The sequence below is a fragment of the Balaenoptera borealis genome (assembly GCF_965194805.1).
Source record: "Balaenoptera borealis genome assembly, chromosome: 12".
Classification (NCBI taxonomy): Eukaryota; Metazoa; Chordata; class Mammalia; order Artiodactyla; family Balaenopteridae; genus Balaenoptera; species Balaenoptera borealis.
Window position 1 is genome coordinate 40,863,860 of NC_138869.1, and position 26,867 is coordinate 40,890,726.

Below are 26,867 nucleotides of genomic sequence, written 5' to 3' on the forward strand. Positions count from 1 at the left end.
GGGTCACTGTGGAGAGCAAGGAGGCGCAGGCCTGGTGCAGCTTTGGCACAGACAAGCAGAGGTCAGGGGGTGAGCCAATACAACGTTTAATACACTTGCCTGTGCATGTCTGAAGTTCGGCCCACCTCGGTGATCACGCCTCTCTCGGATGGACAGTCTGGGCCAGGGTGGACGGCCCGGGTGGATGTGGAACCCGCCCACTCTCAGCCTGTGCTTCTCTAACTACACAGGCTTGAATAGGCTGCTGTATCCGTGTCCCAGTAATAACGCCAGTCCATCACATCCATCACCTTAGGAGGCGAGACTGAGGCCACAGCCATGCCAGGACCACCAAGGATTAGAGGGAGAGGGGATCACTGTCTGGACACAGGAGGGAGATTTGAGAACAAGAAGGGGTGATATGGGGGCACCAGGGATGGGAGGAAGATTGAGGATGATGGTCTAGCTCCTGGCGGTGGACGGGAGGTGGGTTGGGCAGACAACTCAGAGGCGAACCTCCAGCAGGTAGCGTAGGCGGCACTGACTCTCCTGCTAGATGAGATACTCGCTCTGATAGAAGCTGGAGCTGCTGAACTCTGGGCAGGGCATGGGCTGGCCCTGGGGCACCACCACTCGTTGGCCATCCAGCTCCAGCTTGGTGTCCTGGGTTGGAACTGCAGGGCACAGCAAGGGCCATGGATGACCCAAGGGTCACTGGTCCTTGGCTTTACCGGTAAGTCCTACCCCCTGTGCTCTCCACTTCTACCACAGGGAGTGCCCGCTCATTCCCACCTTGCCAAGCTCCAAACCACTGCATAGGCTGGGCCTTCTGCCTGGAATCTCCTCCCCCATTTCTCTGCCTGGGAAATGCCTGCTCATCTTTCAATGCTCAGTCAATGACACCTCTTCTTTGAAGCTCTCCTGGATGCCCAGGAAAGATTTGTTGAATCAGTGAATGTTTGTTGAATGATAGAGTGAATGACTGCAGTGAAGAATCCTGCGTCTGTTTTTCCTTCCTCACACGCCCCTTCCTTGCTCACCTCCTCCCTGAAAGCATCCTGCTCCATCTCAGCCTCACCTCTATCCTTAGGCCTGTCCAGCTTCATGGGACTCACCAGGCTCTGTGTGGCCACGGGCAATGACACTGTCGAAGCCAGGGGATGGCTGCTTCAAGCTGGGCTCATAGACGGTGATGTGGTACTCTCTGCCCAGTGCCACCTCACCCAGGAACATGTAGCCAATGTCATGGGCCCCGCAGGACATGCCAGTAACTGGGGGACACAGGGAGGCTCAGGGTAGGCAGACCGGCTCTCTGCCTGACTCCCTGGGCTCCTCTCTGCTGCACTGTTATCTCCTTTGGCTTTGCTGCCCCGGCCCAGAAAAGTACCCATCCTTCCTCCAACCATGTCTCCAGGCCCCTTGTCCCGGGCTGTGCTCCCTCCCCACTCTCTCCTCCACTCCTCAACTCCCAGAGGCCAGGCGTCTGCCACCCTCACCAAGGTCAGTAATGGCCTTCCGGTGACCATATCTGGGGTGGGGGCTTTTCAGGCCTGCTCTGCTGATTTTGCCACGGCATCCTTCACCCTCTACCCTGGGACCCCCTTGCAATGCTCTCCTGAGGCCACCCTCCACTCCCTCTTAGGCTCCTCCGCCCTCCCAGTGGACGCCTTGGCCTTGAGCAACCTTCAGCTCCATCTGCTCTTGGATGAATCCTCCGACCTTGCTCTCTTGAGTGGGGGCGGGTAGTGTTCTCCAATAATGAGGTCAACCTGGGCTGAGGAGCCAGTAGGGGCAGGTCACCTCAGTGAGGACACCTCTGGACAGAAACTTGGGGGTCATTGGAGACACCCTCAACCCTTTCCCACAATGCTGCCCATCCCACCTCCCACATACTCCTCTCATGGATTCTCTCCTCCTCCGCCTCCATTGCCCTGGGCTGGGGGCCCATCACATTTGGCCTGGATGGGAACACAGCCTCCCTGCAGCCTCTGGCCTTTGCCACCCTCCCAACGGCTGCAGCCACGTTCAACTGTACTCCCCATCGCTCTCTGAATAAGGCTCCCTTGATCCTCCTGGGCCCCCAAGCCCCACACCCACACTAGGCATTTGCTCTAAGCTTTGTCATCAGGACGTGCCTGGAGGTGCTGACCTGCCGCAGCCTCCCAGGCTTCGTGCCACTCCCTGGCTGCTTTACCTTGAAGGCTCCTCTTTCACCCCCTCCCAGGTCAGGTTGGCACACTCATCCCATCTGCATCACCTTCTCCAGGAAGCTGTCGCTGACCAGCGGATGCCTCCTTTGAGTCCCCCAACCCCCAGGATGCCCCACTGAGCTCTCTAGTCAGTAACTATCCGAGGGGTCCTCTCCTGGATCCACCGCAGGTGGGACAAGTAATGGGCCCCATGCTCCTTAGTGTCCCCATACCCACTCAGGGCTTGGCCCCGAGGGACACCTCACCATAGCCAGCTGACTTGCTGTTCTCCGAGGCAAAGTAGATGCCTTTGCCAGCACGGCCACCAGAATGTGGCATGATGCGGAGCCCACTGGTGAGGATGGCGGCCACCACAGCCATGTTGGTGCCGTGCCACAGTAGCTTCCGATTACCCAGCTTGTCGTGGGGCTGGAACTGATCTCCCTGGGGGGGAGATGGGAACAGGGAGAGTCATGCCACCCAAGCTCAGGTGTTTCTGTCTGCCATCAGAGAGTATGACCAAGACCAAGGCTTCCCTAGTCACTCACATACTCGTGCACACATGCACAAGACCTAGGCCTGGTGGAAACTGGTCAGAGTTTCTCAGCCAACTCGCTAAAGAGAAGATAAGCCAAGGTCATCTCCCTAAGGGACAAGGTAGTGATCGTGGGGAGGGAATCTTCCTCACCTCCCCTTCTCGGTTCACTGTCCAACTATGTTGAAGAGCAGGGCAACTGTACTTGCTGCCAGTCTTTTCCAAGTAGGTATGTATCACCTGCGGGGAGACAAGAAGCTGGGTGCCAAGATCAAGCAATGTATGGACTAACCTCCACTTGTCCCCCGCAGTCCCAGAGCTCTCCTCAGGCCCTGGAGACACAGCGAGAGAAGGCCCTAGGAGAGGGATTCTTCTGGGCACCTGGAGGGCAGACAGGCAAAGGGCCAGTGCCCACTGCTAGCTCGGCTCCTCTGTGGGGACCGGCCCACTTTGTACTCAGGCGCCTTTGGGTCCAGCAGCTGGAGCTGGCACTTGAGGAGCTGGTAATCTCGGTCCAGTGGGTGTGGCACCTCCTCCACTTTCTCTGTCTCCTCGGGGGCTGCCTGCAGGGTCTGGGCCAGCTCGATGTCTGCCAGCACCTAAGGGGATGGGCACTGGCAGCTTGTGTGTCCCCTTGACCCTGGGCTTCCCCTCCCCCTCCCACATAAATAGGACCATGGCCACCCCACCTTATTCAGCCCCACCCCATCTATCTGTCTGGCCTTCCCCTCCCCTGTCCTTCGGCCTGCCCATTGCAGTCCATCTATCTGTCCCCCATCTCCCTTGCCCCATCTATCTGTTTGGTAACCCCACTGCCTGCAACCTGCCAACCCTCACCAGCAGCATGTCCTTGGCCTGCAGAAGCTCCGGGGAGTTGATGGATGGGGGCTGGCTATGGCCAAAGTTGTGGGGAATGATGGTGTAGAAGTGGGAGGATAGCTCCTCCAGGCTGAGGCCACGATCTGCGGGGGCTTTCAGGGCCGCCTCCACTGCCTCCAAGGCCTCCAAACCCCAGGAAATCTGCTACTTGCTCAACTTCCCCAGTGGCATCTTCTTCACATCTGGGGGGATGGGGAGAGTGGGGAGTCAGGCCCACAGCCCTGCCACCCCCAGATCCCTGCTACCCGTCCTGGCTCCTCCCCCCTCACCCAAGTTCATGATAGCCATGGCATTCTTGAACACGTCCTTGCTGAAGATGTTGGTGATGAGCTTCTGTGTGGCTGCGTCCAGGGAGCAGGGCTGCACTTGCTGAACCACGGTCCTCACTGGGCCTCTGTCTACCTAGGGGTAGAGGGAACATGTGGGCAGGAGCAGCTGGGCAGGGCACCTGCACCTGGAGCAGGGCCTGGCCAGACAGAGGCCAGAGAGGAAGGCCTGTGCCTGAGGGTGTACAGCTGGGCAGTGGCCGTCCCTTCCCTCGGCCCAGGCCCACCCTCCCTCCCTGGCCACTTCACCTTCACCATGGCTTCCTGGGCCTCATCCTCTCTCTGTACTTCGATAAGTGTATACTTGCTGGGGTGGGCCACAGAGTGGTCCTGCTCTGCCCAGCTGTTCTTGGTCTTGTCCCGAAATTTCTTTTCAAAGTCCTTCTGTGCATCCTCCAGTGACATGAAGTGGCTGAGTTTTGACTGGCCCACCTCTCCCGGCAAGCAACAGCTTTCAGAGGTGTGCCTACCACAGTGCCCGCCGTAAATGTTTGCTGGCCTCTACTGTGCAGGCCCTGTGCCGAGCGCCCCTGGATGTCAGAGGTGGGGCAGGGCACAGTCAGAGGCTGTGGCCTTTTGGCCTGAGTAAGCTGTGGGGACCCCGGGGAGCAGGGGGCATGCGTTGAGCAGGGAGAGGTGGGGAGGATGCGGGCACAGGGTGGGTGGGTGGTACTCACCACGTGCCCCCAGCGGTTCCAGCAGATAAAGCAGTCACCTTCTTCCAGCAGCTGGATGATGTAGAACTTGTTGTTGCTCCCAATGTTGGTCTGGTTCAGGGTACAGTCATAGTCTTCACGCACCTGTGGTCAGAGGGGGTGTGCAGAGGGCAGGCTGGCTCCGGCCGCCCCTGGGTGGGATGGGGTACCTGGCTGCACGCTGACAGGAATCACACTGCACTGGGGTGTCAGAGGAGGCCCTGTCTGGGAACCCTGACTTAAGTGTTGTGGGGGGAAAACTGAGAAGTTCAGGGGCCTGTCCTGGCGTCTGAAGAGCAGACATGACCCACCTGGATCTGATGGGATATAGCCCTGCCTGACCTTTGGGGTCTTGCAAGAACACAGTTTACTTGGGAGCCTTGAGCTATTTGGCCAGAGCCAAGTGGGAGGGGAGGAGGTCTGAGTGTATTTGTACCCAAGAGGGAGCAGGCACTGGGACTGGCTGGGGACTACAGCTTACCTGGGTCCCAGGGTTGCAGCTGAGTGGGCACAGGGGGTCCATTTAGGCTATGCGCTTCTCTGTGGGTGTGGCCCTGAGGGCCTCGGCAGTGGAGCGGAAACTGTCCTCCTCTTCTGCCCCCTGATGCCCCTTCTTCTTCTCAGGACCCTCACGCTGCACCTGGGGCTTGCGCTTTGGAGCCATGGCTGTTCTGGGGCACAGAGGGGGCCCTCAGGCATCCATGGCCTTTGCGTCCCACCTGGCTGGAACAGTACCAACTTGCCCCACCCTGAGATTGCCCTTTGGTGACCTCCTTCTGCCTCCATTTCCCCACTCCCGGTCCCTGACCAAAACCGGCTCTCTGTACCCCAGATACACCCCTTTCTCCAGTCACCAGGGCCAGACCAGGCCAGGCCCCTGTCCAGTCTGCCCAGTCTGGTCAAGGAAGATGGGCTCTCCACCCTCTATGGCTCTTTTGCGTGTTCTGAGGTTGAAGGGAAAGTGAAAGGAGCATCTCCCCCCTCCCATTTCTGGGCTCCTCTCCCCAGAGCACTCTCTGCTCCTCCCCCATCTCAGCTAACTTGGACCTGGCATGGTTGCTGGGCTGAGTCACCCCAGCTATGGAGGAGAGTGGGCAGTGGCTCCCGGGGGGCAGCACTCCTAAGACCAGATCTGTCCCTCCAAAGCTTGGGACCCAATAGCGCAGAAACCCTTCCCAGCAGGTTCAAGAGTGCTGGGGTGCCAGCCTCCGTCCCAGACCAGTGGCATTGAACTGCCAGAGGGCAAGGGTCAGTCACACCCGCCCTGCCATGCCCTGTGGAGGGCTGTGGGCAAGGCCATAGGGCACTCACCTAAGAGAAGCAGGGACCTGGGAGCGGTGGTGGCCACCAGGTCAGTAACTCCCAAGCAGTCCTAGTTCTAACAACCTCCCATAAGCCTTAGGGGAGCGGGGAAGAAGTGGGTGTGGGTAGGATTCCAGCTATTTGGCCACCAGTCTGGTGAGTCAGAGGCTGGGCAGGCCGAGGCGGGCAGGCAGCCTGTCCCATGGATGGGTGGACACTTGATCCGGACACAGCCAAGGCCCAGGGGACTGACGCGCCCTTAGAATTGCTCATCTGGCCTGAGGCATGCAATACGTGTCCACCGGTTGTCCAGTGACCTTGGCCCCACGTGCGGGCATTGCCCTCCTCTCCCGGGGGCTGCCGGATCCCTCTCCCCCGGTTATTTAGAGTCAGACTCTCTCACCCTGGCCCCTGCCCCTGACGGGGAGGAGTCACGTTCCAGGAAAAGGAATCCCGTGTCTCTGGCGCACCCCAGCGTCCAAGGAGAGCAAACACAGAGAAGGTGTCGGGGTCCGATCCCTCTTCATACGTCAGCGAGCGGCAGGGCGCACGCGCCGCAGCCGTTGGCCGGAAGCGCCAGGGAGAGGCTTGCTTCCTAGCGGAGCCGGGCGCGGGAGCCTATAGGAGTTCTAGGAGGCGTGACCACAGGCATTTATCCTATGGGCGCTTGGGGGCGTGACAGAACCTACCTAAGGACCCAATGGAGCCGTGGGAGGCGGGGTTCACCGGGCGGTGGGAGCCTATCTTGGCTTGGAGTCTTGTGGGACGGCCCGGGTTCAGCCGCCACGTGAGTTCTCCAGGGGCCGCCGCAACACACACGGTGGGCAGCATGTCGGCGACAGGGGCGGCTCGAAAGAGGGGAAAGCCGGCCTCGGGGGCCGGGGCTGGTGCGGGGGCCGGCAAGCTGCGGCGAAAGGTGAGCATGGCGCTTTGGCGGGCGGGGGTCCATCCTGCTATGTTACTGGGACCACCGTCATCCCCATCCGGGGGCCCCGGCACCGGTCCCCTCGACCCCGGGACCCCAGCTGGAGTCAGCTTCGTCCCTTTCTCCGCGCGCCAAATACTGAAAGCCTTTCACTTGAGCCGGGGGCTACCGCCTTTCCCAGTGGCTCTCGAGGGACCCTAAGGGGCCCTTGGTCAGAGCCGGGGTGGTCGGGACCCCTGACCAAAGAAAGTATTATACAATTCCTAGGGCGACTCTTCTAGGGACAAGGGCAAGTCCAAGGGTGGCGGCAAGATGAATGAGGAGATCTCCAGCGACTCGGAGAGTGAGAGGTGAGCTCTTTTTTTCTACCTAGTAGAAAAGAACACTGGGGCCCATTGTGTATGGAAGGAGTACTCAATGACGGGGGCTAGAGCTGGGCCTAGAACCCAGGACTCTGGCCCTTGATTCTCAGATCTTGATTCTTTCCTCCACTTTTTGACCCTGAGAACTGTCATTTCCTTCGCTGCAGGGGCAGGGTCTCTGTGTGGGGAGGACCCCCAGTCCTAATGGGAGACCATTGAGACCTTCCTTCATGACAGGGAGCTGAACTCCAGGCAAGGGGAGAGGGATGCAAGAAATGCTTGCTAGTTCTTCATTGTGTTCTCCCACAATTTCACAGTTACTGAGAGTGCCAGGCACTAGTTTCACTGTTGAGAGAACAGAGGTGAGCAGGCAGGTGAAGACGGAACGTGTTGTGGTGGGATGTGTATCTTAGAGCTGCGTGTTGTCGGAACAGAGAAGGGGAGTTTAAATAGGGCCTGGAGAGATGAGGAGGGGTTCCTCATGGAGAGGTAGGGAAGGCATTCAGGGATCAGAGAAAAGTGTGGGGGTTAAGCGGGCTAGATGGGAGATGGAGAGGATGGGAGGGTAGGCAGTGGGTGCATCCGCACTGTGGAGGGCTTTGCGTACCTCCTCCATTCTGCAGGTGATGGGGGTGGAGCATGTTGCAGAGTTCAGAGGGGGCTAGCAAGGTATCAGGCCTGACCCTGTGGCATGGAAGCTGTCATATCAGAGAATCCCGGTGCCTTCTTTAAGAGTTGGCTTTAGAAATTCTACTTCTAAAAGTTGAGTACATGTTGGCCTTAACCTGCTCACAGAAAGACTTAATATATACTTTTTGTAGTCTTAAGGTTACTGTGGGTGTGTGCCAGGTCCTGTGCTAAGCATTTTTAAATATTTTTAAAATGTGTTGTAAAATGTATTAGCTACAGAAGAGTTAATGAAATGTAATTGTACCATAGAGAGTAATGATGAAATGATGAACCTCTGTGCACCCACCAGAACTAGACCATTTGTAGAAACTTAGAAGCCCCAACTGCCATTCCTGCCTTAAGTTAATCATTTCTTTGGTTTCCTTCCTTCCTTTTTTTCCTTCCTCTTCTTTTTTTTTTTTCCCCTCTTCTGATTCAGGTGTAACTTACATACAGTAATATTCACCTTTCTTAGTGTGTTGTTCTGTGAGTTGTGACAGTCGCATATAGTCGTGTAACTACCACCACTGTAAAGATATAGAAGGGTTTTACCACCCACCAAAATCCCCCATGGCTCCTTTGCAGTCAGTTCCCACCCCCCTCCAACCAGTAACTGCTGTCCCTAGAATTTTGCCTTTTCCAGAATGTTATTTGAGTGGAATTACAATGGTTGTATACTTGCCTTGATTTTCTTTAGAGTTCTGTCTTCTATGTGTGAACCCGAAACAGTAGACTGATTCCTTGGGTAAACTGAGTAGAAGTTAAGACCTTGGTTGTATGAGGGAAGGGCAGCACCAACCCTGTTGGCTGAAGACTTGCTGGGCACTGGGTACTAACCGGTCTCAGGAGCATGGTCAGGCCTTGGCTTCCTTGAGAGTTTCCAAGGTCCTCTCTGGGGAAGTTGTGGGCAAGGTCATGGATGAGTCTAGGAAACAATTGGTCTACCTGACAGGGACTAGATATCTGCAGGCACGTGATCAGAGGGAACGGGCTGCCCTGGGTTTTCTGCTTCTGAGTTCCTGTGACTTACCTCCAGCTCCCAGGAGCAAGTCAAAGTAGGACTCATCTTGAGTGAGGGCATGGAGGGGAAAGCAAGGACTTCACTAGCACAAGGTCAAGCCAGGCCCAGTTAAGCTTCACCTGGAATCCCATCCTCAGGGTAAAGGATGGTGCCATGGCAGTGAGGATGGGATGCTGATAGTCCCAACATGTCTGCCTCTTGGTTCCTTGCATCAGATCTGGGCTGGCTGCTCCCCTGCGTCTGGGGGGTCGTTGTTCTGAGATCTACCGTTTCTGCTTTCCGTGTTGGATCTTCTGTTTCCTGTCTCCCGTGCCTTCCCCATTCTTAGCTTACTCTCTTGTTCAGGGAGCACATCCTCCATCCTTAAAAGAAGGAGAAAGGACCACTTTTGTGGCACCTTGTACATCTGATAATGTCTTCATTCATCATTAATGGTTTAACTGGCATGCCATTCCAGTGGTTAGCGTTTTATTCCGAATTTTGTACGTGCAGCTCCTTTGTTTTCTGCTCTCAGTGTTGCTGTTGAGACTTCTGGAGTCATTTTGATTCCTGACCCTTTTTATATGATCTGATTTTTCTTGGAAGCCTGTAGAACCTTCTCTTTCCCTCCAGAGTTGAGAGATTTCACAGTGATCTCTTTGGGTTTGGGGTCTGTTTTCACCCTTATGTTGGACCCTGGGTGGGCCCTTTCAGTTTGGTAAGTCACATCTTTCAGTTTTCTGTGTGTGAGACCATTGGCCATGAGGGCTAGCAGGGATGGGGGTGTCAAGTGGCTGGGGAAGCAGCGAGGAGCACAGTCCTAGTGGCCAGAGGAGCGGGCCAAGCCCCCTGAAGCCTAGCCCCCTCTCGCTCACAGCCTAGTTCCCAGGAGGACTGAGGAGGAGGAGGAGGAGGAGGAGCTGGAGGAGACCGCACAGGAGAAGAAGCTGCGCTTGGCCAAGCTCTACCTTGAACAGCTTAAGCAGCAAGGTGAGCCTGTGGACTGGGCAGGTGAGGGGCGGGGCCTATGCCTGAGACTGCCTGCTGTGGCCCCAGCCACCTGGTGGGTGACTGATTCAGGTAGCCGGTGGGCTGCTGGGGCTGCTGCTGCTGGCGGCCCTGTGGGAGGGTGGCTAGGAGCTCTAATGGATCTCCTGGGGTGGGCCAGGCCTTCAGGGGGCTTCAGACTGATGTGATAAGTAAAGGCAGGGGGTGGGCAGGAGGAGACCATCCAGCCCTCCCTTCCCTTTGAACTTCCATGGGACACAGCCCAAATGTTCAGGGCCCAGGACTGAGGTGGTGGGTGGGGATGGGAAGGGAAAAGTGGGGTGTTGGCCTGGGTTTACTTGGCTTGGTCTGTCCTACACAGAGGAGGAGAAGGCTGAGGCCCGCGAATTTGAGGAGGACCAGGTGGCGGGGAGGCTGAAGGAGGACGTGGTGAGTGTGGAGGGAGGGTGGTGGAGGGGAGGGATGGGGCTGGTCCTGCTCCTGGGATCTCACCCCTCTCCTCTCCATGCAGCTCGAGCAGAGAGGCAGGCTGCAGAAGTCGGTGGCAAAGGAGGTGAGCAGACAGGGCACTTTGGTGTCAGATTGGAGGGAATCACCTGGGTTGGTGGGCAGGTGGCCCAACTGGGGACTCAGGCTGTGGGGTCTTTGCTGTGGAACATAGTGGGCACTTGGGCAGACAGGGTCAGGTAACGGCCTGGTCCTGGCAGCCCTGGGTCCGGTTTTCCTTCTGGGCAGTGTGGTGGGAAAGGATGGCATGCGTGTGTGTGGAGGGGGGCCTTCCTGCCCCCAGTCACGGTGACCCGGCCCCTGCCTGCCTAGATCCAGGCCCCAGACCCTGCTGACATTCGAATCTTACGGGGTCACCAGCTGTCCATCACATGTTTGGTTATCACCCCTGACGACCTGGCCATCTTTTCTGCCTCCAAAGACTGCACCATTATTAAGTGTGAGTGAGTGCCTGGGTGGGGGTGCAGCCGCGAGGGATCATCTGGGCCGGCTGGTCTGGGGAGGAGGGAATAATCAGGGAAAACTGAGACCCGACGGGGGAAGCTTCCGGAGACAGGTTTGCTTCCAAAGAAGTGTTTTCTGGATGACAGTGGAAGCTTCTGCCCAGGAGTGGGACTTGTGAGCTCCCTGTCAATGTCATTGGAGATGATGGAGTGGAGGCAGGATGATGATTTAATGGGAATTGATGCTTCAGGTGGGCAGTTGGACTAGAGGACACTCGAGGCTCTGCACAGTCCTGGGATGGAGTTCCTGGTCCTCCTGGGTTCCTGGCCTTTGACCACTGAGGGCTGTCCTCATCCACCCAGAGTAGTAACAGGAAGAGCTCATACCATCGGTCCCAAGCACTTTCCTGTCCCTTTTCTTCCGGCTTCATGGCTGCCCTTTGGGATTATTGTCACCACTTAACAGATGAGGAAACGGAGGTGACTTGTCCAGGGGCTCACAGTGGCTGAGCCAGATCTTCTGACCTGAGGCCAGGACTTTTTCCGTGGTGCCACGCTGCCCTTGAGGTGGGTTGCCAGACAGTCCTACCTTCTGTCCCAGTAGCATCTCTTTTCCCCCTTGGTGTCAGGGAGCGTGGAAAGTGGACGGAAGCTTCATGTGATCCCTCAAGCCAAGAAGGGTGCCGAGGGGCAGCCCTCCGGCCACAGTAGCCACGTCCTCTGCATGGCCATCTCCTCCGATGGCAAGTACCTGGTAAGGCAGGGTTGGCCCCGGGAGTAGGTAAGAGGTGTGGGCACATGGTGGGTGCCCGTGGCCATTGCCCTTGTCTCCATAGGCTTCGGGTGACCGCAGCAAGCTCATTCTCATTTGGGAGGCCCAGAGCTGCCAGCACCTGTACACCTTCACAGGACACCGGGACGCCGTGTCGGTGAGAAGCTGGGCCTCCTTTAGTGGACGTTTCTCGAGCACCCGAGTGGGCCAGGCATGGTACTGGGATCCGGGTAATGGTGTGAATGAGGCAGCGGGTCCCCATCCTCAGGGAACCTGCACTTTGGTGATCAGGACAGAAACAGGGTGAAGCAATAGGGAAGAGCTGGGGGAGACTGAGTTGAGCTTGCCTAGGGAGAGGGAGGCCTCTGAGAAGTCTGTACTTGCTTGAGGGCAGGCGAGTGTGCCCCTGGCTCCACGTAGAGCCCCACAGAGCGCTCTTGATGGGGGCTGGCTCCCTGTGCCACGTGACCTGCTTTCAGGACGTCCTCCCTGGGCCTGACCTCTGTCTTGCCTGCTGTAGTCCAGGTTCTTTTTTTTTTTTTTAATTCATTTTATTTATTTATTTAATTTTGGCTGTGTTGGGTCTTCGTTGCTGCACGCGGGCTTTCTCTAGTTGCGGTGAGCGGGGGCTACTCTTCGTTGCGGTGCACGGGCTTCTCATTGCAGTGGCTTCTCTCATTGTGGAGCACGGGCTCTAGGCGCATGGGCTTCAGTAGTTGCGGCACGCGGGCTCAGTAGTTGTGGCTCACGGGCTCTAGAGCACAGGCTCAGTAGTTGCGGCACACGAGCTTAGTTGCTCCGCGGCATGTGGGATCTTCCCGGAGCAGGGATCGAACCCATGTCCCCTGCATTGGCAGGCGGATTCTCAACCACTGCGCCACCAGGGAAGCCCAGTCCAGGTTCCTTTTGCCCTCTTTCCATGCACCCTTAGGGGCTGGCATTCCGCAGAGGCACCCACCAGCTCTACAGCACGTCCCACGACCGCTCTGTGAAGGTGTGGAATGTGGCGGAGAACTCCTACGTGGAGACGCTGTGAGTATGCGCGGGCAGAGGGCACGCGGATGTGCGCGTGCAGGTTCACGGGTGACCCCATCCTCCCTCTGTCCCCCTCTCCAGCTTCGGGCACCAGGATGCTGTGGCTGCACTGGATGCTCTGAGCAGGGAGTGCTGCGTGACCGCCGGGGGCCGGGACGGGACCGTGCGTGTGTGGAAGATCCCCGAGGAGTCCCAGCTTGTCTTCTACGGCCACCAGTAAGGCGGCCTGCTGCACCAGGCATTGAGGGGGCCACCCGCATGGGCTGGGTGTGAGGTTGGGCCACGCCCCTCATGGTGCCTTTCTCCAGGGGCTCCATCGACAGCATCCAGCTCATCAATGAGGAGCACATGGTGTCGGGTGCAGATGATGGGTAAGAGCTGCCTTCCACCACTGCCACTGCCCCTGGACTTGCCACGTAGGATCCTCCTGCTCGGGAGCTGTAGTAACCCTTTTCCATAGATGAGGACATTGAGGCAGAGAGCGCAGGGGACCTTGTCTGCTTCCTGTGGCTGGTGTGCACTTGGTCCCTTCCTGCCGTGTGGCCCTTCTGCCCTCCCCTGGCCCCCTCACTGACCCTGCTCCCTGTCCACAGTTCTGTAGCCTTGTGGGGCCTCTCTAAGAAGCGGCCACTTGCCCTGCAGCGTGAGGCCCATGGGCTGCGGGGGGAGCTGGGCTTGGAGCAGCCCTTCTGGGTGTCATCGGTGGCAGCCCTGCTCAGCACAGACCTCGTGGCCACAGGTGGGTGCCCTGTGTGGCAGAAAGGAGGGGATCTCAGGGTGGGCTGGTGGGGGGCGGTGCTCACTGTCTCCCTGTCCCCCAGGCTCTCACAGCAACTCTGTGCGGCTCTGGCAGTGCGGGGAGGGCTTCCGGCAGCTTGACCTTCTCTGCGACATCCCCCTGGTGAGTGAGGCTTGAATACCCAGCCTGTCTTTACCACACTCCCAGGGCCCGTTACAGTGTTTTCCTGCCAGAGGGCGGTTCCTCAGAGCAGGGCCAGCTATGACTTCTCTTTCTAGCCCCAGCTTCTAGCACAGGGCCTGCAGGAAACCTCCCTTCTTCCTCTCCCTTCCCCGCCTCCACTCCCCTCCTTGTCCTAGGCCCTGTCCTGGTTACTGGGATACAAGGCAGGGAAGTGTGGGCAAAGGCATGGAGGGCCTGGCCCTGTGATGGGTTCTGCATGACTGGTGCCAGACTGAATGCCAGGCTAGGGTGTGTGGACTTGGTGCAACCTAGGGCAGAGTGGCAGGATCTGTTAGTGACTTCTAGTGACAGTTCAGGGCTTGGGTCAATGGTGATGGTCATGGAGTCTCCAGAGCCAGGACCAGGAGCCAGGTCCTACTTGGCGTACACTGTCTCCTCCATCCCCACAAACTCTCTGTGAGGCCTGCGCTCTACTTTCCCCATCTCACAGAGGCGGATGCTGAGGCCCTGAGGGGTAGAGCACCGGCCCAGGTGGCAGGAGGCAGAGCAGGGATTTAACCCAGGCTGGGCCTTTGACTGTGAAGCTGGGGCTGTGGTGAGGGATCTGTTCTCACATCTTACTGCCTTGTCCCTCCCTCTTCTTAGGTGGGCTTTATCAATAGCCTCAAGTTCTCCAGTGCTGGGGACTTCCTGGTGGCTGGGGTAGGGCAGGAGCACAGGTATGAGGCACTTCTCGAGGGGTGCGGGTGGGGCAAATGGCATAGGGTGGGTGGCTGGCTGGGAATGGGGTGGATACCGGGTGGGGCTGGGCCCGCCCTCAGCTGCTCCTCTCGCCCCTGCAGGCTTGGCCGGTGGTGGCGGATCAAAGAGGCCCGGAACTCCGTCTGCATCATCCCTCTCCACAGGGCCCCCAGGCCCCCTGCTGCTGGCTCCTGACACTCTCATCCCCTTTATTTAAGTTCTTCCCAGGCCATCCCCTGCCTTCTTTGTATTAAAAGTCTCCTCTTTTGGGCCTTGTCTCCTCTAGCTTCTTGATTGGGGAGGGCAGGGGGATGGCAGGGGATGGCTTAGTAAAGGCCTGGGGGCTTTATCCTTTGCAGCGAATTTGGGGATGGAGCCCTCAGCTGGCTTCTGGTTCCTAGACCCTGAGTATCCTCTACGACTTTGTTAGGCCAGCTTTCCACCCAGTGCTCTGGGCTGGTTGGGGTCGGAAGCTGCTGATCCCTCAGCTAAGAAGCTGTGGCTGTCCAGTGTGTGTAAGGGCTGGCTGCGGGGTCTGAGGACTGAAAGGAAGACAGTTAGACCTACAAGTCAGGCTGACCTGCACCACCCAGGCCAGGTTAGGAAGCTTTAGGAGCCAGACTGCCCTTGGAGTGGGGGTCGGGGTGGGGTTGGGACCCTGCATTGCTCACTGCTTGGGGACAGGGTCAGAGGTGGGAACAGCTCTGCCCTTGGTCCGAATGACAGCCAGGCTGCACGATTCCTCACAGCAGTGACCCTGCCAGGTTAATGTGTTCTCCTGATTCCACCAACTGGGTAATTCAGCTTCTGCCATGGAGTGAAGTAAAGAGGAGGTGGAGAGGCTGATTGGAGAGGTAGCAGTGCAGTGAAGTGTCGTCTTCTCAATGGAAAATGAGCAAGGTGTGTTAAGGATTCTGCTCTGAACTTTCCCTTAATGCCTTGGACCCAACAGCTGAGCCTATGGTTCTCAAGCAGCAACGTGGTCCCCTTGGGGGAGGAAGCTACAGGGCTTCCCTCCTGCTCCCCTGCTCATGAGGCCTCCCCCTTGGACAGACCTGCTCCTACCTTCATTATCCTGGGGCCAGAAGGGTCAGGTTCAGATTGAACCCCTGAAAACCCTGTTGTGGATCAGAGGATGTTACTAGAATTCACTCCCTATGTCCCGCCTTAAATTGAGCTCAACGACAGCACACACATACCTCCTGAATAATATTGCAAGTAACACGGAAATGCCCCTTAATACACAAACCCCTTTTCCATTAGCACATTCCCAGGGAGAAAGGAAAGTTTGAAAATAAATGCCTTTGGAATTGAAACTGAAAATAATCCCTCTTATGGCTTCTAGTCTCAGCCTTGGTCAGCTGAGACTTCTGCTGTAGTTGGGCTCTTCCTCCCTTCCTCCCTTCCTTCCAAGCAATGGGAAGCCATGAGAGGGTTGAAAGCAGAAAAGTAATAGGATCTGGTTCACAATAAAAAGAAAAAACAAGTCACTGCTCTGTGGAGAATTAATTAGCAAAGGTTTGGGGGAAGAAGGGCATCCACTTAGGAAGCTATAGTAATAGCAGGTAAGAGGTGATGGTGGTGTGAGAGGGCCAGCAGCAGAAGTGGGGAGGCAGAGCTATGGTTGGGTTGTGTTTGGAGGTGACGCCAACAGATCTTGCTGATCTGTTGATTGCAGGATGAGATGAATGTGGCACCATAGACAGTGGTGATATTTACCAAGATGAGAAAGACCAGGTGAGGAAAGCAGGATGAGAAGGATCAACAGTTTAGTTTGCAGTGTCTAGTAGATGTAGGGAAGTTGAGTAGGCAATGAGCTCACTGCTATATGTTTTATAACAAATATGAAGCCATGTGATTCTGGGGTGCAGAATTACACCTCCCACCTCACACTCCAGTGGGCTCAAGTGCTCTCCTGTCTTCTCCCCTGATGGACTCAAGGCCACAATTAGATGGGTGAGGGGCAGCCACTGTAGAAGCTCTTAGCTCTGTTCGTAGCTCTGAACCATGCAAAGACACTAGGTGGGGCCCTCCCCATCTCTGCCTGTTCCTGTCCTCTGAAGACCCCCTGGTCATCATGAGGCCCTGGTACCCTCTCAGAGTCACAGCCCCAGGGGTCACTGAGGTGTGCATTTCTCACTCCTTTCAAAACACTGAGGTGAGCAGTATGACTGAGGGGTGGGGAGGAACTGAGAGAACAGCAGGTAGGGTTCAAAACATCAAAGGGATGCGGATCCTACTAACCACTTTGCGGACCCCACCAGGAAGCCCACCACAAGCCACTGAGGATACCTCACCTCCAGATCCCGCAACTAGCACACAGGCACCCCCAATCTACCCAAAAAACTACTGGAATAAGAAAATTTAGCAAGCAGGCAAGATACCTATGGTATTGTGTGCAAATATCTGAATATACTAAAAACCATTGAATTGTGCACTTTAAGGGGGTGAATTGTATGGCATGTGAATTATATTCCAACAAAGCTGTTTATAAATAAAAATCAAAAGCACCCCCGAAACTGAAAGATTCAAGGGCAATATACAAAAATCAACTGTATGAGCAGTTGGGGAATTCTTGATATAGAAGTGCAAAGTTGAAGGATTTACATTATCTGATTTCAAGACTTACTGTCTTGAAAAACTATAAAGTTACAGTAATCAGGACAGGTGGTGTTAGAGTAAAAAGAGACAAACAGATCAATGATACAGAATAGAGAAGCCAGAAATAGACTCGCATTTACACAGTCTATTGATTTTTTTTAATGTACCAAGATAATTCAATGCAGAAAGGAAATACATTTTTCAATGGAAAAAAAAAATCTTGGGCTTCCCTGGTGGCGCAGTGGTTGAGAGTCTGCCTGCCAATGCAGGGGACACGGGTTCGAGCCCTGGTCTGGGAGGATCCCACATGCCGTGGAGCGACTGGGCCCGTGAGCCACAATTACTGAGCCTGCGCGTCTGGAGCCTGTGCTCCGCAACAAGAGAGGCCGCGATAGTGAGAGGCCCGCGCAACGCGATGAAGAATGGCCCCCACTTGCCGCAACTGGAGAAAGCCCTCACACAGAAACGAAGACCCAACACAGCCATAAATAAATAAATAAATAAATAAAATATTAAAAAAAAAAACTTAAAAAAAAAAATCTTGACCCCTAACATCATAGCCAAAAAAAAAAAAAAAAAAAAAAAAATTAATTCAAGATGTATCACAGACCTAAACAAAAACTAAAGCTAAACCTATATAAAGCTTCTAGAAGAAAACCCATGAGAATTATTTTGTGACCCTGGAGTTGACAAAGATTTCCTAAGACAGAGAAAGCACTAAGTATAAAATATTGATAGACTGGACTTCATCCAAATTAAAACCATCTGTTCATCAAAAGACAGCATTTTAAAAAGTCACAGGCCGGGGAAAAGAATATTTACAATACATGTATCTGACAAAGGGCTCATATCGAGTATCAGAACTTCTAGAACTCAGTAATAAAGACAATCCAATAAAAGTGGACAAAAGGCTTAAACCAATACTTCATAAAAGAAGATATACGAATGGCCACTAAACACATGGTCCTCATAATTGGATCCATGAGCACTTGAGGAGTGAAGGGAGAAATTAAAGTCCCTGCACTCTAAGGGCACAGGAAATATCCCACATATGGAGCCTGGGTAAATGAGCCTGGGCTGGGTCCCAGGATGGAGGCAGACTCAGACAGGAAAGAGGCCAGAGACTGGGGTGTTGGTGAATGTGGTGACCCTAGGGGCAGGGAGGGTGCTGGGGCTTTGAATGCCACCAGGACCTGCTCAGACTCAATCCAGTGGGCAGGGAGGAGCTGCCCGAGGGGCTGAGGAGCAGAGGGGTGACACCATCCAAGCGAAGGTTTTGAGGGTGTGCTGGGCAAGGGGCCTGGGGTGAGCATGATGCGGGTGAGCCTCCTTCTCCAACCCCATTCTTCTCCACCATTCTTCTCCCCCTCTACCAGAGTTTCACCCCAGAGGCTCTCAGTAGACCCCTTCAGGGAAGAGTGGGAAGGAGAGAAGAAAGGAGGGGTCAGTGAGGGTGTCAATAGGATCAGCCCTCTGAATATGCTCCCAGCCCCAGAGCCTGCTGGGGAAGGAAAGCAGTACTGCTCGTCCTGGGGGCCTCACAGAGTTCCCTGGTATTGTATGAATGGGTCAGCAATTCAACTCTTCTCTCCTAAGGTAATGGTTGGTAGCAGTTTGGTCTATATACCTTTCTCCCTCTTTATCTGCGTTTATAGCGTACGTGTATGATTATATATCTTGACGGTTTTTTACCATCCCATCCAATGATGGTTTTATATCCCATCCAATGGGATCATAATGATGTTCAGCTTTTTCACTTACAAATACATCTTGGGTATACTTTCTCATCAGTACACATAGATCAAATTCATTATTTTTCAACAGTTATGTTGTATTATATAGTTTGAATGGACTATAAACCATTAAAGCAACGCCCTACTTTACCCATTGGGGATATCACCAATGACTATCTTTATACACCTTTACATCAATGGGCCACTATTTCTGGTGTCTTGCTTTTGTAGCTAGGGCTTTGGCCATTTCCAGCAGAAAAGAATGGACAGCACTTCTGTCTTTTCTTTGGAGGGGGCTTAACTATTGGGAGCCATCCTGGTGCTTGAGTCATAAATGCCCTTATGACATCACAGGTCTCCCTCCCCACTCTTTCTCTCCATGCCATGACTAGAGGAACACAGACCTGAGGGGATTTGAACCATCTACACCCAATCCATGTGGGACCAATGGTGAGTAAGAGAGAGACTGACACACTAGGCTTTTTTAGGGATGTCCCCATAAATCTCTCGGGGTGAGGGGATCTCCCTGACATCTGAATACTCTGGGAAGCCCTGTACGCTGGGGATGTGTGGGTCACTTAATGGAGAGGGAGGGAGAGCAGCCTCCCTCTTGCCTTTCCCCTAACTGCTGATTGCAGGAGAAGGACCAGCCCAAAACAATTAATGAACACACTAAAAATGAGCCTCAGCAGAATGAGGAGCTGATCTTGAAATCTTTACCACCAGCACCATCACCGAACTTAGAGAAGGCAGAGGTAGGAGGAGCCTGGACTTGGATGTCTCTGGTCTTTGTGTCCTAATGCTTGTGGCTAGTGTCTTTTGTATGTTCTAGTGCTAAGAACAGGAAAAAACTCATTCTTGTCTGTCCTCTTTCCCCATTTTTTTCTAGGCTAAACAAGAGAATATAGCTGCAACAAAGGGAGTAGATGATGCTAATAAGAGACCCAGAGCAGTATGATCCCCCCACCCAGATGACATGGGGCTGGGGGTGGGAATGTGGGAGTCGTGTTTGTGGAATGGAATGGCCAACATATGGGAAGCTGGGCTTAATCAACGGTGTGTGTGTGTTTGAGCGTGTGCATGTATGTTTGCTTGCTAATTAAGATTTAAAGTTTGAAAGTCAAGAGGAGTGAAGATGGGGAAAAGATAAGAGAGGTAGAATTTTATGGGATGTGGGAACTTTTAACACTATGATATCACAGAGGAAGAGAGCAGGTTGTGGATTGGAGCTGCATTCAGGGATGAAAGGGCAGGATTAGCAGAGGAAGCCACTTCTCCAGTAGGTGGGCGGGGTCTGAAGGGAAGGATCGTGGATCCTGGTCAGGTGGACAGGCTCAGGTGGACTATGATAACCCTTTGATCATGGTATTCTTGCTCTAGGCTGGCCAACTTGACCCATGTAAAACTGCGTAGCCAGGACAGATATACTACCATTCTACAGATGGGAGCACTGAGATTCAGAGGTCAATGTGATGTATCCATGTTCATTAACCAGAGGGGGGCAGAGAAAGGACACCTACCTGGTCTTCTGGTTCTAGCCAGTGCCTTGCCCAGTGCTCCTGAGGTTCAGAAGAAGGGGTGATTGTTGATAGGGCATCAGGGTCCCTTCCTGGCACACCCTGGGGCTGAAGTGGGTGGGGAATATCCTCCAAATGTCTCGTCTTTTTTCTTCTTAGATCCCAAGAACCCAAAATAGGCCTCCCATCAGTAATCCAGAAGTAGTGAAGATCCAGGCCTGGTGGCGGGGCACCCTGGTGCGTAGCACACTGCTGTATGTGGCTTTCAGGGTGTGGATCATTCGGGGCTGGTGGAGGCATAAGCTGGTGAAGCTGCTTGAGAATAGGCGGCGGACAGCTCTGGAGAACTTTACACGGAAGGAGTGGGCGGCAGTCAGGCTGCAGTCCTGGGTCCGCATGTGGCGCATCCGTTGGCGCTGCTGCCGTTTGCTCAACGCTGCCCGCATCATCCAGGCCTACTGGAGATGCCAATCCTGCGCTTCCCAGGGTTTCACCAAGGGCCACTACAGAGTCACGGCCAACCAGCTGCATCTCGAACTCGAGGTCTTGCTGGGCTCAGGGCCTTGCATTGTGACAGAGTGTATTCCCCTTCCAATAAAGCAGTGAAGTGGTCTTTCCCCAGCCTCTCTCTGCTTGATAAGCTCCAGGAGGTCAGGGCCAATGATGGCAAATAGTTAGCATCTCATATGCTAGCTCTGAGGAATTGGCAGTGGTTGTCTGAGGAGGAGAATTTTGAGCCACTGTTCAGACTGAGCAGAGACTGTGATTGATTAGCAATGTCTGACATAGGTAGGAAAGTTGGGGGTACAGATCTGCCATGTTGCCAACTCAGGGAGCATCACTCATGTTCAGTCTATGGAAATGGTGCCTCTCCCCAAGGCTGTGTATAATGGAAGCCTGGGGCAGGGGTGGGGTTGTTGCGCACAGCAGCACTTTTGCCAGGAATTCACTCACCAGGTCTAGTTGCTCTGGGCGTGATCTCCCACCCCCATGGCTGAGAGGGGCACACCCACCCCAAGCTCTTGATCCTGGCTCCTGTTGGTTCGTAAACTGGCCCCTGTACATGGAGGGCAAGAAAAGACCGAAGAAAGAGGCAGACTACACCAGATTAGTAGGTGGCAGGTTTAGTAAGCAAGGGGACTTATTTACAAGACTTGTCTTGGGCGGCCACAGACAAGTAGATCTCCGTACTTGCTTGCCAGGCTCTTGAAAGTTTATATAGAGGCCTTAATGAGGTTCAGCCACATATACCATCCAGATGTTCTCGAGAACACATTACTCTCTCAAGGCTGCATCCCTGAAAATGCCTCCCACTGTGGGAATGGCAGGCAGAACATACATTCCAAGGACAGGGGAGGGGGTGAGGGGCATCTAATTGTCTGGGTCTAGCTTGTGAGTCCAGCTGGCGGTCACATCCCTCAGTGACCTCCAACAGCTCCCTGCTGTATCTTCATACTTGACCTCCAAATCAGAGTCTGAGCTCCAAACTGAAAATGGTTAGACTGCATAGCCCCTGTCCTCACTCCTACCTCAAACTCTGTCCCTCATGAATGCAGGCTAGGACTCATTCCCCTCCAGACCTGGTTGGTGTGGGAGGTTCCACAGGTGTGGAGGTGGGGAAAGAAGGCAACCTGCTTCTAGCCAAACCTTCTGGTGAGTGTCATCCCCTAGGCTATCACAGACCTAGAGCTGAGAAGCCATCAGTTGTGTCTCCCTCTCCCTCTCCCCAGTCTCTGCAAGAATTGATCCAGGTGGAGCTGAGACCTCTGACAGTCCCTTCTTGTGAAAAGCTTCCACCTGGGGTGAGACTGGCGCCTAAGTGATGATAAAGGGCCAATTAAGAGGTCAAGGTTAGGCTGTCCTTCTGCCCATCTGGGCACTGCTGTTCCATGGTTTCCTGCAGAGAGAGGGGTCTGAGGTCTTGGGTTATTCCCCATCAAAGCTGCAAACTCAGAAGCCCTATGTCCAGCCCAGCTCCATCTCCTCTGCCCTGGCAAGTTGGTCCCTCAGCTCACATTGCCCAGAGATCTCATGCTCCAGCCCTCTGTCTTGCACTAGGGCTTGAGCTCTGTCTTTCTTGCTTTGTCCTTGTGTCCTGCCCTGTCTCACTCAGGTCCTAGTCTCTCGCTCTTGCTCTGAAGGACTTCTGTCTCCTCTCTCCTTGCTTCTCTCTCTTGTGTTCAGTGTCTCAGAGTAAAGAGCAAGGACTTTGGAGCCAGACCAAGCTAGGTCACACCAACCCTGGCTTCCCCACTCACTGCTGTGTGGCTGCAGACATGTCATTTTCCCTCTCTGAGCCCCAGTTTCCTGAGCTGTGAAGTGGGGCTAATGATCCTTATCTTTCAGTGTCAATGTCAAGTAGCATAAAAATTCAGCCTCAGCAACAAAACAAGGAAAGAGGGGTCACACCCACAAACTTTAAAAATTGGCAGTCAGGGTGGGAGGGGAATAATGTTTAGCCCAATTAAGAAGACCAAAAGTTAATGTTCCCTACCATCAAAATCAATTGCAAATGTTTATCTGTTAATGCTTGTCTGTAATGAAAATTTACAAATGTCATCTCTGAAAATGTCTTTTCATTCACATAGGTATGAAGTGAAATATCTGGCACCGCCAAATACTGATATAAATTCCTGAGCATAGGATTATAATCGAGACTAGTCATCACTGGAAGATATTTGTAGACTTCTATGAGATTCTTTTCTTGATATTTGCCTTTAAGCATGTCATTACATTGCAGATTAATTACTTCCAACTGAAGTTCAGGTGGTTGTTCCTCAATTGCTTAGATAAAAAAGTTTAGAAATACGGAAACTCCTCTTGTACTTACATGGAAGTCTGAAAAGTGCTTGCTGCTGGAACTCTAGTTTGAACTCAGAGAATATATCCACTGAAAATTGGTATGAGAATGGTTATCTTGCTTCTTGTTTTAACTTTTGACAGCTCAGGAAGTGCATAAAGCAGCTTGACATTACTTATGATTTAAAATTATTTGTCAAGGGGCTTCCTTGGTGGTGCAGTGGTTAGGAATCCACCTGCCAATGCAGGGGAAACGGGTTCGAGCCCTGGTCTGGGAAGATCCCACATGCCGTGGAGCAGCTCAGCCCGTGAGCCACAACTATTGAGCCCGTGTGCCACAACTGCTGAAGCCTGCACGCCTACAGCCCGTGCTCCACAACAAGAGAAGCCACCGCAGTAAGAAGCCCGTGCACCGCAACAAAGAGTAGCCCCCTGCTCGCCGCAACTAGAGAAAGCCTGAGCACAGCAACGAAGACCCAATGCAGCCAAAAATAAATAAATTTTAAAAATTTTTTAATAAAATAAAATAAAATAAAAATAATCTTAAAAAAATAAATAAAATTATTTGCCAAAATGACTTTACTTCAGTATAAGTTTCACATAAAACATTGCTTTGCTCATTAATTTCAGGTTTAATTCATTAAAAAATATGAAGACTGCAGCAAAAGCTCATTTCCAATGCCATTCAAGATTTTTTTTTTTTAAATTTTATTTATTTTTGGCTGCGTTAGGTCTTTGTTGCTGCACGTGGGTTTTCTCTAGTTGCGGCGAGCAGGGGGCTACTCTTTGTTGCAGTGCACGGGCTTCTCACTGCGGTGGCTTCTCTTGTTGCAGAGCATGGACTCTAGGCATGCAGGCTTCAGCAGTTGTGGCACGCGGGCTCAGTAGTTGTGGTGCACGGGCTGAGCTGCTCCACGGCATGTGGGATCTTCCCAGACCAGGGCTTGAACCCGTTTCCCCTGCATTGGCAGGCGGATTCCTAACCACTGCGCCACCAGGGAAGTCCCTGCCATTCAGTGTTTGATAATAGTAGTTTAAGGCAGTTTTTCTTGCTCAGAAAAATTTCAATCTTGACCCTGAGCTTAAAAGTCCTCAATAAAACTTTATCACTGCTAAGCCATAGAACTGCTGTGCGGTTGATAAGTCAGAATATTCAGCTTCTATTTCTGACCAAAATTCATGGAACCAATGATGGTTGTCAATAGTGGCAAGTGAAATTTATCATTGACATTCTGGTTCAGTAACACGATAGATTCAAATATTTTCCACAGAGTACCAGTGATGAATAATAAAATGAATAAACACAGGCTTTAAGCACTTTATATTTTCATAAACGTTGTAAATTTGTTCAACAAAGCCTTTTTTCCCCCTGCTCCACACATATTTTCACCACTATCATTTTTATCACATCTTAGCAGATTCCACTTCAGGTTGTACTGAATTAGTGTTTTCTCAACTTTAACAAATACTCTCAACTGTATTTGTTTCATGCAGACTATTCATAGAACTCAATTCTTCAGTCTTCAAACTTGGCATTTACCCCTTCAATGAACAACAGCTGAACTGTACTGGTACCATCTGTCAACTCATTAAGAGCCAAGGAAATCCACTTGAAGTCATTTGCCCTGTCTTTAATTGACTTTTGATTTTGTTCCCAATGTCTTCAACTCTTGGAGCAGCTATTCTCATTGAAAGGCTAACAGTTAAATTTATTTTCTCCGGACACATTTTTTTCAGCTGCTGCAATTAAACTTGATTTAATTAATTCATCATTAGTAAACATCTTTTCTTGCTTGGCTAACAAATGAGCAAGTTGGAAACGTACTTTGCTTGCAGCCTCATTTTCATTTTTTTTATTTTTGTGGAGAAATTCTGCTGTGATGAGATACTCCATTTAAATCTTTTTAAATTTAAATGTCCCCTGCATTGGCAGGCGGATTCTTAACCACTGCGCCACCAGGGAAGTCCCAATATTATATTCTTTTAGCACAGCTATATAGCGTCATCGCATAATGAGCACAATGCTTTGCCATTTTCTTAAAAGTGCGATACTTAAAGTCCACTTTTCTCCTTTTTCCATTGTTTTGACATTATGGATATGTACTGGTAATAAAAAATAAGTCACAGCACAGCAATATGTGTGGTACTCAAAACACTATTCAGTTATAACTGTACCACTGCAATTTGTTGTGTGCTGAGCAGCAGTGGGAAGTGATGAGTGCCACATATAGTCTGTCACAACTATTCAAATCTGTCATTGTAGTGTACACGTGGCTATAGCCAACATATCAACAAGTAAACATGGCTGTGTTCCAATAAAATTTTATTTATGAACACTGAAATTTGAATTTCATATAATTTTCATGTGTCATGAAATATTATTTTGAGTTTTTTCAACCACTGAAAAATGTAAAAACCATTCTTTGCAGGATGTACAAAAACAGTGGGCTGGGTGTAGCCCACAGGCTGTAGTTTGCCAACCCAAGCCCTAAATCAATGTCCATTACATGGTTCTGAGTCCCCAGTAGGTACAATGTACGTGTCTCAGAACCAATGTGTGGAAATGGTACTGCACCTGTGACCACTCCTTCTAGTTACATGCTTGGGTGTTTGTGTTTTCTGTCCCTGCACCTTCAGGCTCCATGTCACTGGAGGTTCTAGTTTCTAGAGTTGGAAGGCACACATCAGGGGTCACTGTAAGAGTCCCACTAAACTTAAAGCTACAGCTGTGATCTGGTCACTTGACTCCTTTTGCCAAGAGTTAAGCAGGCGATGAAAGGGGTCACCACTCTGGCAGGGATAATTAACCCTGATATCATGATGAGAAGGTGAAGGGCCTGCTGCTACACTATGGGAGCAGGGAAGACTATGAGTGCTGCTTGGGTGATTCACTGGAAGATGTCTTGTTGCTTTGCTGCCCAGGTATAATGGTAGATGAACACAATCATGGCCTGAGAAGTACATGCTAACCAGAGAACCAGGTGCCTCAAGGATGAGGGTCTGAATTGCTGCTTCCCTTCAGGCAAACTGCCTAGACCAGCAGACATGCTAGTCAAAGGTGAAAGGAATTTAGAAAGGGTGGTAGAGGAAGGGGGAGAGGAGTGTGAGTAATGGCCTCAGAATAAACTGTAGCAGTAGGGACTGAAATTTGTCTCTCTGACCCTTCTCTTTTAAGTTTTCCCAGGAGAAAAGACCTACATGAATCCTGAAGAAGCTATTTTTTAATGGTAAAAGCTTGCTATGGGAAGCAAGTATATGTGAGTGCACATGAAGGAGTGGGCTGTAGTGAATATGTGGACGTAGTAGATCCACTCTTCTTAGCTGATGACTCATCCCACAGCTACTGGGAATACTGGCTACTGCTGGGTCACTGCTATGTCCCGTACTAGGAATTGCCTTTGGCCATAGGGAAGGGATTTGACCAAGGCATGTCCTTTCCTAAGGGGAAGCCTATAGCTAGTGACTTATCATTGGTGTTATGAGTTGAATTACGCCAGCCACACAGGATTATCCAGTCTTGAACTTCCCCAACCCCACAATACCCTAAACAAGCAATATGGAGACCCTACAGAACTCCCAGATCTGAGGCCCAGGGTGAAAGCAAATGTGTCTCTTGGACCAGGGCCTCTCATTGAGGTACACTCAGGGGTTCTGTTGTGGCTCCAGGCCTTAAACGCCCATGGTGAGGTCAGAGTTGGGCTGGGGACCACTAAGAAGAAGAAGAGTCTTTTGTGGGCAACCATCCCACCCACAGCCCTGGAGCAAGAATCCAAGCTGGGCCACTAAGGGGTTTTGTATTCATTCTCAGAATCCACCTGTCAGGACCTCCTCACAGGGACAGTGGACATTCGTGGACAGAAGAGAGCAGCAACAAGACTGTTTAGTGGGGAGAGCCTGAGGATTCAGGGCTGCCACTGGGTATCACCTG

The 26,867-nt window shown here is 52.6% G+C and overlaps 4 protein-coding genes across 4 annotated transcripts in view; 2 read left to right on the forward strand and 2 right to left on the reverse strand.

Annotated features, from left to right (window-relative positions):
- The window catches only part of GPR62 (G protein-coupled receptor 62), a 28,010-nt gene extending 7,607 nt beyond the window's left edge, over positions 1–20,403 (reverse strand). The window contains exon 1 of the mRNA XM_082348242.1: positions 17,213–20,403. The gene's annotated coding sequence lies outside the window, so the exon portion shown is untranslated. The remainder of the gene's footprint in view (positions 1–17,212) is intronic.
- Positions 63–5,267, reverse strand: PARP3 (poly(ADP-ribose) polymerase family member 3; the record flags this gene model as incomplete). Its single annotated transcript, XM_082348207.1, is given in 13 exon segments — positions 63–531; positions 535–653; positions 1,095–1,250; positions 2,435–2,612; positions 2,857–2,943; positions 3,153–3,302; positions 3,541–3,726; positions 3,730–3,764; positions 3,852–3,984; positions 4,158–4,411; positions 4,414–4,708; positions 5,085–5,126; positions 5,130–5,267. Coding segments are annotated over 13 exon segments (1,821 nt in total). The 3' UTR covers positions 63–483.
- RRP9 (ribosomal RNA processing 9, U3 small nucleolar RNA binding protein) lies at positions 6,651–14,560 on the forward strand. Its single transcript, XM_082348219.1, has 15 exons — positions 6,651–6,821; positions 7,098–7,180; positions 9,739–9,851; positions 10,231–10,298; positions 10,381–10,422; positions 10,689–10,815; positions 11,449–11,573; positions 11,656–11,748; positions 12,523–12,623; positions 12,708–12,842; positions 12,935–12,997; positions 13,220–13,365; positions 13,448–13,527; positions 14,194–14,267; positions 14,391–14,560. Exons 1-15 carry the CDS (start codon positions 6,735–6,737, stop codon positions 14,482–14,484), a joined length of 1,431 nt encoding a protein of 476 aa, XP_082204345.1. The 5' UTR covers positions 6,651–6,734; the 3' UTR covers positions 14,485–14,560.
- IQCF1 (IQ motif containing F1) lies at positions 18,205–26,862 on the forward strand (the record flags this gene model as incomplete). Its single annotated transcript, XM_082345819.1, has 3 exons — positions 18,205–18,210; positions 19,262–19,378; positions 20,300–26,862. The coding sequence occupies 3 exons, from the start codon at positions 18,205–18,207 to the stop codon at positions 20,744–20,746; spliced, it is 570 nt and encodes a 189-aa protein (XP_082201945.1). The 3' UTR covers positions 20,747–26,862.
- Positions 26,863–26,867: the final 5 nt, after the last annotated feature.